Here is an 8,421-nt window from a genome sequence, read left to right on the forward strand (position 1 = left end):
CTTCCACAGGGAAGCGCCGGGCAGGAGCTTTGAGCTCTCCCTGGCGGGAGCGAGTTTGGAGGAGGCCACGGAGCTGGAGATGGTTTCTCCAGAGGGGACGCCCCCATTCCCACACAACAAATCTCCCATCCCAAACCCACCCGGGAGCCAGGAATGCCGGACCCCCGGAGGGTCCGTGACCGCCAGGACAGTGTCGGGAGGTCCCCGCGGTGTCCCCGCGATGTCCCCGCGGTGTCCCCACTCACCCCCCGCAGGGTGTACACGTAGACCTTGCCCCTCTCGCGGCCCTCGCTGAAGAACATGGGCGCTCCCACCAGCAGGACGTCGGTGACGCCGTCGCCGTTGGCATCCAGGGAATTGATCTCGCTGCCGTAGTAGGAGCCGATCTGGAGGAGCCGGAACGCCGCCGGAACGCCGCCGTCATTCCCTGCCATCCGCAGGGACGTCCCGACCCCGGCGGGCGTGGCCATGACCGGCACGTCTGCGGCGCCGCTGAGCCGTTCCCGTTGGGAAAACCCAAGGAGAGGGGGGATTTTTTTGCCAGGGGTAAAATTCCCAGCCGGAATTACCTGCTCTCCCTTGAGGGCCTGGTGGATGGTGAGGTTCCTGTTGCTGTGCATGGTGAACAGGATGACTTTGCCGGTGTGGTTGAAGCGCGGCGCTCCCGCCACGTAAATCCGCTCGTGCTTGGTGGAGACGACGGAGGAGACGGTGTAACCTGGAAAAGGGACGGACGCCGAGTGAGAATCCCGGGAATTCCCTGCCTGCTCCCGGGATCTGCTTTCCTTCAGCCCCTGGCTGCTGACACGGCTCTGGCCGCTTCCCAGAAAGAGGAGCTCAAAAAACCTGGATTTTTCCAAAGATAGAATCACCCGGATGGACGCTCCGGTGCTGCCGGAGCCGTGCCGGGAGTTTTGGCGCTGCCCGATTTGCGCTTCCTGTGCAAATCCTTCTTTTATCCGGGATGAATCCAATTCCTGCAATTCCTGGACTTGTGAATGTTTCATTCCACGGCTCAAATCCAGCTGGACAAACACCCGCGAGGTGCCGGGCCTTGGGAAGTCGCAGCTCCCGCTGCTCCGCTCCTCTGGGAATACCGGGCAGGAAAAGCTTTGCCGGAGCTTGATGTCAACATTCCCAATCCGATAAAATCCATGAATCCAATCAAACCGTTCCTCCTCATGGAAATAGCCATGCCTGAGCCGGTGACCCTGAGCAATCCCGTTTTCCTACTGGGATCACCCCCTGCGGCCTGCAGACAGGATTTTGTGGGAATATAAAGCTGCCAAATCCCGGTTTTCGGCCCCAAAGTCCAGGTTCCTGAACCTTCAGGCTCGGGTTTAAATTCCACTCAAATCCTTGGGAGTGGAACAGCCTGCCCAGAGACACCTGGGATAAGGGAAGGTGGAATGGGATGGGATGAGCTCCAAGTTCCTTTCCAACCCGAATCACTCCAGGATTCTGGGATTCTGTGGAGCTCAAAGTCTGGCCAGCCAGAAACTGAATCCCTGGGATCGCATCCAGTTAAATTTTGAGTATCTCCAGGGATTTCCAGACCCCTTTCCCTGCTCACCAGCCTTACCTGGGGTCCCTCTTTCCCTAAAAACGCCTCTCCTGGAGGGATATTCCCAAACCAAACCCCAGCCCGGTGCTCCCCCGGCTGCTCCTCAGCAGGATTCCTCAACATTCCCGGATTCCTCCCTCCGGGCAGCGGGAAAGAGAGCTCAGGGATTCCCATGGGACACCCACAGCTCCGGGGGGACGCTCTGCTGTCACCCCACGGATCAGCCATTCCCAGGGAAGAGCCTTGGGGTGCCGATCCCACAGAATGCCGCCTCCCTCCGAGGAGAGGCCGCGTTTCCCGATCCAGGCCGAGGGTTTTTATTCCAGAGCTTCAGCGGCTGCACATGGAATGGATTAACCCAGCAGGTATTTCCTGCCCAGGCATGAAATTCCATCGGCGCTTTGAAAGCGTTCCAAGGAAAGCTGCGGATGAAGCCGCTGGCTCGGCTGCTCCTGGATTTCAATCCCGTCTGTGCCCCACTCCGGGCCGGGAGCCGGGCTCTTCCCAGCTGTGGATGCTCCCGTGCTGCATCCCACAAGTCTCCCATGGATAAAATCCCGTGCTTCCTATTTTTAAGGATAAAATCCCGAATTTTAGCTCAGCTGTCCCCACCTAAGTAGGCTCCGTGGTTTTTCAGCTCCTCCGGGAATTCCTGCAGGTAGGATTCCCGCAGAGGAATGACCTTCCCGCTGCTGGTTTCCTTCAGGACGGCTCCATTCCAGTCGTAGGCTCCCACTGCTCCCAGCAGGATCCCGTCCTGTGGGAAAACCAGAGGGATTTGGTGGGATTCCATCCCTCTGACCCCACGCAGACCAGGAAACCGCTCTTCCCAAAACACCGGGAATGCTGGAGGGCTTTAAAAACGCTGGAATGCCGCTTCCACCCTATTCCTGTTTTTCCAATGTGTTGTTTTTCTCCCCAGGAAATTCCCAAACACTTTTTCCATGGATATCCCAGTCCTTCCCAAGGGGTCACGGCATCGGGAGGAGGTGCTGCAGATCCTAAGGAATGCTTGGGTCTCCCAACTCCTCCTTTTCCCATGGGATAATCCAGCAGCGTTTCCTCATCCTCACGTTAATGATTTAACCCCATAATTAATAATAATTATTCCCAAATCCTGATCTCCCACCTGGAGCGGGGGGTGATAAACAGGACAAGGCAGGAGCAAAACAGAATTCCCACATTTCCTCTCTTACTTCCACGACATGGGATGAAAATCCAGTCTGGGACATTTCCAGTCCGAAGGAGATCTCGTTCTTGTTGGTTCCTTAAAAAAAAATGGGAATTTGTGTTTTACAGAGAGTTTTGCTTTCCTGGAGGGGCTGGGCCCTGATCCCAGCCCATTCCAGCCCTTCCCTATCCCAGGCTGCTCCAGCCTGGCCTTGGACATCCCAGGGATCCAGGAGCAGCCACAGCTGCTCTGGGAATTCCATCCCAGGCAGGAATTCCTTCCCAATATCCCATCCAGCCCTGCCCTCTGGCACTGGGAGCCATTCCCTGTGTCCTGTCCCTCCATCCCTTATCCCAAATCCCTCTCCAGCTCTCCTGGAGCTCCTGGGAAGGGCTCTGAGCTCTCCCTGGATCCTTCCCTTCTCCAGGAGAACATTCCCAGCTCTCCCTGGATCCTTCCCTTCTCCAGGGGAACATTCCCAGCTCTCCCTGGATCCTTCCCTTCTCCAGGGGAACATTCCCAGCTCTCCCAGCCCGGCTCCAGAGGGGCTCCACCCTTGGAGCAGCTCTGTGGCCTCCTCTGAAACTGCTCCAGCAGCTCCAGGTCCTCCTTATGATCCCATTTCTCCCCAGATCCCCCAGTCCCACATCCTCGTGCCGTTGGGAGGTCTGGGAGCTCTGCTGGGGTCCAGATCTGCCCTTGCAGAGCTGCAAGATCACCCAAAACCGGCGATTCCGATGTTTTTCCCTTCCCAATTCCAGCTCTGGGAATTCCTTCCTAATTCCAACTGGGGGAATTCCTCACCCAGGACAACTTCCACAGGGAAGCACCAAGGCTGGACAGAGAAAAGTGGGAAACTCGTGGGGAGTTTGGTTTGAGCCCAAATCCCCGAAATTCAAACTCTTCCATTCCCCCTCTGTCTCCTGTTCCAATTGTTCATTCCAGGCTGCATTTTTCCTCGGAAATTCGGATAAATTTAGTTTGGGAGAGCGACAAAACTGTCACAAGAGCTGACATTTAAGACAGAAATATTTCCTGATATTTCGTTTCAGCCAATAAAGCCAAAATCCCGACGTTATCCCCAGAATCTCCCCGTGTCTGGCGCCCCGGGAAGCTCCTGTTTGTATCCCTGGATTTTGATGGATGAGGCCCAAATTCCCCCCATTCCTCAAATTCCCAAATGTCCGGGCTTTTCTATAAAAAGGAAAATCAAAGCCACCACAATTCCGGCGTCCAGAACGTGGCGTATCCTTTGGAAAAATCACCTCCCTCTATCCGAGCCCCAAACATTCCCCTCCATCTCAAGATAAGCAGGATTTTCCCCCCGGATTTTGCGGAACCGCATCCAAATCCGGAGGGGAAAAAAAGGATGGGCGGCAGATTGGGATGATCCGGGAGCATCCCTGACCTTCCAGGCTGAAAATCCTTTCTCCCAGAGCATCCACGATGTCCTTGAGCGCTGCCTCGTCGGTGACGTTGAAGAAATGTTTGTCGTCGGGGTCGCTGGCAATGAATTTGATCTCGTTCAGAAAGGCCTCGGGGTTGATCCCTCTCCTGTTGTAATAACCCAGAACCTGGGCGGGAATGAAAGGCCAGACTTTCACGGGATTTGAACTCCCAGATTTTTGGTTTGGATCTTAAAGGTGATCCTGTTGTTTGGATCCATCCCAGGCTCGCTCCGAGCCTCGTCCAACCCGGCCTTGGGCACTTCCAGGGATGGAGGCAGCAGCTCCTCTGGGTTTTCCCAGGATGGATAAACCCATCCCGGGGTGTCCATGTGGGAGAAGCCCCATCCTGGGATCTGACACGGCTTTGTGGGAACAGAGGAGCTGCTGCAGTTCCTCCAGGACATTCCTCATGGAATTTGGGGTCCTGCCTGGCCCCGGCCCCGGCTCCTGCTCCAGCAGCTGAATCCCAAGCTGAGCATCTCAAAAGCAGCACCAGCCACAGGAGCTCTTGGAATGTTCCAGAAGCTCTTGGAATGTTCCAGGAGCTGTGGGGACGGACAGGAGCTCTTGGAATGCTCCAGAAACAGTGGGAATGGACAGGAGCTCTTGGAATGCCCCAGGAACCCTTGGAATGTTCCATGAGCAGTAGGGATGGGCTGTCCTAGTGCTTTGGGATTCCTGGAGCACCTCATGAACCTCTTGGAATGTTCCAGGAGCAGTTGGGATGGACAGGAACCCTTGGAATGCTCTAGGACCTCCTGGGATGTTCCAGGAACCCTTGGAATGCTCCAGGAGCCCTTGGAATGCCCCAGGAACCCTTGGAATGCTGTTGGAACTGTTGGAATGCTCCAGGAGCAGTTGGGATGGACAGGAACACTTGGAATGCCCCAGGAACCCTTGGAATGCTCCGGGAACCCTTGGAATGCCCCAGGAACCCTTGGAATGCTCCAGGAGCAGTGGGGATGGACAGGAACCCTTGGAATGCTCCGGGAAACCTTGGAATGCCCCAGGAACCCTTGGAATGCTCCAGGAGCAGTTGGGACGGGCCATCCCGGTGCGTTGGAATTCCCGCAGCAGCAGCAAGCCCCGCAGCAGCACCGTGCCCACGCCCCGGCTCACCGCCACGGCGTATCTGGTGACGTTGTCCCTCTCGCTGTCCTCGATCACCTTCTCCAGGTCCGGGCTGTCGTGGGATTCCCCATCCGTGATGACGATCATCACCCGCTTCGCCCCTTTCCGGCCGCCCTTCCGGAACGCCTCCGAGCTGCGAGCCAAGGGAAGACGCGGGATGTGCGGTTTTCCCGCTTTTTTTTCCGGGAAAGGGGCCTTCGTTCCCTAAAATCGGGTGAGGGAATGGATCCCGAGTCGCTCCAAGGAGTTCTGGCCTCGCTTTAAAAAGGTTTCTCCCCGTGAGGGAAAATTTTCTTCACCCGATTATCCACCCCTACGGAAATCCCGCTCTTCTGACGGAATTCCGGATTATTTATGGAAAAGGTGGATTTGCGTGTGACACGAATCGTTCGGGATCTGGCTGAGATCCGTCGGGATCCGCCTGAAACTTTTCCAGGCGGTGCTGGAATGGCCATTCCTGCAGGGATTTCAAAGCCACGGGGATGCGGCGCTTTGGGACTTGACCTCTGACCTCTTTCCCGACCTAAAATTCCAAGCTCTGCAGCAGGAATAGCGCTCGGGAAAAAGCGCAGGATTTGTCCCTGGAAAGGGAGGAGATGGAGCTGTCCTGAGTTCCTGGGGGTTCTCCAGGGATTTCCAGGAGATCCGCTGGAATTTGGGGGCTGGGAGCTTCCAAGGAGAGGAAACAATTCCAGAATCTGCTCCAACCAGAAATGACGACAGAGAAATTTTGGGAAGCGCAAAGCTTCCAAGGAATGACATTTTCCCGCAAACCCCGGCCGTTCCCTCATTTCGACAACAAAGGGAGAGGGAAAGAGGGAGGAAAAAACCAGGGATTGGGGAAGGTTTTCCCGGGAATGCGGGCGGGAATTTACCGAGCGAACTCGATGCCGTAGGCGGTCCTGGTCTCGGTGCCCCCGCGCTGCTCGATGTGGCTGGCGGCCGCCACCACGTCCTGCACGGACCTGTAGTCGTTCAGATGGAATTCATGGACCACGTCCTCTCCGTACTGCACAACTCCCACCTGGGAATGACGGGAATGTCACCAAAGGTGCCACCAAAACGAGGTCCTGCCCGCGGGAATCGCCCTTCGGATTCCATCCCAAATTCATTCCCGGTTTTACAGAGCTCCTCCCTGCTCTGATCCCGGGTTTTGGGGTGGTCCGGGTGTGTCCTAGTTTGGAGCAGAGGCATCTCCAGGTGGGACCAAATTTGGGATATTCCTGCTCAAATCCCAGCCCAAATTCCCACCTAAATCAACCCAAGGTTACTTGGAGAGGACGGGGAGCTCCTTCCCGTGGGGTTTCACCCTCCCTGTTCCAGTCGGGATCTGGGATCCCTCCACAGCTCCCTCGGGAACATTCACGGCACCACTTTTCCCCACAGGATAAGTTAAAAATCCCAACATTTTCACGCATTCCCACAGGAAAGGGACGTTGGGAATGGCCCTGGGATGACACAAACGTTTCGGGACCTGGATCTGGCCGGGACCGATGTAAAACTTTTTCAGGATATTGATCAGGAAGTGCTGGACTTCAACCCACGGATAAATGCTGTTGGATCCATCCAGAACGATGATGATGTCCATGTAGGTCTGGCACCCTGTGGAAAATCCAGGGATTTATTACAAGTCCCCTCGCAAAGGGGGAGGATTTACGGCTTCGATTCCAGTTTGGGATTTTTCCGGGAAAAAAAAAAAAGGGATTTTGATCGTTTGGGAAAGAGCTTTGGCGGGGAGAAGCCACAGGAATCTTCTCCTGCTGAGAAAAGATGGGATCGCTCCCGAGGAATAACATTCTGGGTTCAGCTTGGGAATTTGATCCCGTTTTTCAAAGAGGAGCAGGATCCGGCTCCGTTCCTGATCCCTGAGTCATTCCCAGCCCTGCCATGGAACACAAGGCAGGCATTTCCTCCCTTCCCATGAAATCCTCGGCTCTGGAGGCAGCCAAAAACCCCGGAGGGGACCCCAGGGCTCGGCTCCGCAGCCGGAGCGGGAAGGATTTAAGGATTTTTCCTTAAAAATTTCGCTCCGGATCATCTCAGTCTCGCTTGTTCCTTGGAAAATTCCTGGGTGATCCTGGATTTTTGTCACTCTGTAGGTTTTTATGGATGAAGGAATCCGTGGATTGGAGTCACTCATGGATCACTGGGATCCTTGATGTGCCTCCATCCCATCCCGGGAATCACGGAGAGGAGCCGGCCTCGTATCCCACTAAATCAACGCTTCCTGAAACTCCCAAAAATCCCAATTATCCTTCGCAGCGAGGGCGGGAATGTAACAGTGGGAATTTGATGCCTTTACTGCCTTGATCCCGAAAATCCCATTTTTCCAAGCCCCTCTTTTCCAATCCCCTGGGAATGCAATACTGGGCTGGGCTTTTCCTGCCTTGATCCCCCCCCAAATCCCGTTTTTCCCGGTCCATCCCTCTGCCCTGGGAATAACCAACACCTGAGGAGTTCTGGAGCTGGGGAATGAGGATGAGGATGCTCATCCATGGGATGAGGAGCTCCCAGGAGCAGGACAGGCCTCTGGGAACCTTTCCCAGCTCCAGGAAAAGCAGGAAACTTCATTGGAACCCTCTAGAATCCAAAATCCCGGCTCCAAATTGCCAAATTTCAACGGATTCAACTCCCGGTTGATGAGGGCTTTGTTTTATGCAGCCAAAATGGGATCGGAGATGGGATCGGAGCTGGGATCAGAGCTGGGATGGGGACGGGATCAGAGCCAGGATCAGAGCCAGGATTGGGACAGGATCAGAGCTGGGATGGGGTCGGAATCAGAGCCGGAATGGGGCCGGGATGGGGTCGGAATCAGAGCCGGGATCAGATCTGGGATGGGGTCAGAATCAGAGCCAGGATGGGGCCGGGAATGTGGGCACTCACTCTGCAGAGCCGGAGCCACGCTGCGGGAGAAGCGGAAGCTGGAGCTGACGCGGGAACACATTCCCGTGGTGAAGTAGGAGCTGCCGCACTCGTGGGCCCAGAGCGGGCTGCAGGCCTGTGGGACACAGCGGATCCCGGGATCCCATGGAATCCATCCTGGGATCCCATGGAATCCACCCAGGGATCCCATGGAACTCATTCTGAGATCCCATGGAACCCATCCC

At 55.8% G+C, this 8,421-nt stretch overlaps 1 protein-coding gene across 1 annotated transcript in view; it reads right to left on the reverse strand.

Annotated features, from left to right (window-relative positions):
• The window catches only part of ITGA11 (integrin subunit alpha 11), a 33,138-nt gene that overhangs the window by 16,451 nt on the left and 8,266 nt on the right, over window positions 1-8,421 (reverse strand). The window contains exons 5-13 of the mRNA XM_033517035.1: window positions 8,198-8,312; window positions 6,789-6,916; window positions 6,190-6,338; window positions 5,303-5,447; window positions 4,144-4,309; window positions 2,761-2,831; window positions 2,177-2,321; window positions 570-718; window positions 246-386 (exon numbers count right to left, since the gene is read on the reverse strand). Coding sequence (XP_033372926.1) covers window positions 246-386; window positions 570-718; window positions 2,177-2,321; window positions 2,761-2,831; window positions 4,144-4,309; window positions 5,303-5,447; window positions 6,190-6,338; window positions 6,789-6,916; window positions 8,198-8,312 — 1,209 coding nt within the window. The remainder of the gene's footprint in view (window positions 1-245; window positions 387-569; window positions 719-2,176; window positions 2,322-2,760; window positions 2,832-4,143; window positions 4,310-5,302; window positions 5,448-6,189; window positions 6,339-6,788; window positions 6,917-8,197; window positions 8,313-8,421) is intronic.

Source organism: Parus major, chromosome 10 (genome assembly GCF_001522545.3).
Source record: "Parus major isolate Abel chromosome 10, Parus_major1.1, whole genome shotgun sequence".
Lineage (NCBI taxonomy): Eukaryota > Metazoa > Chordata > Aves > Passeriformes > Paridae > Parus > Parus major.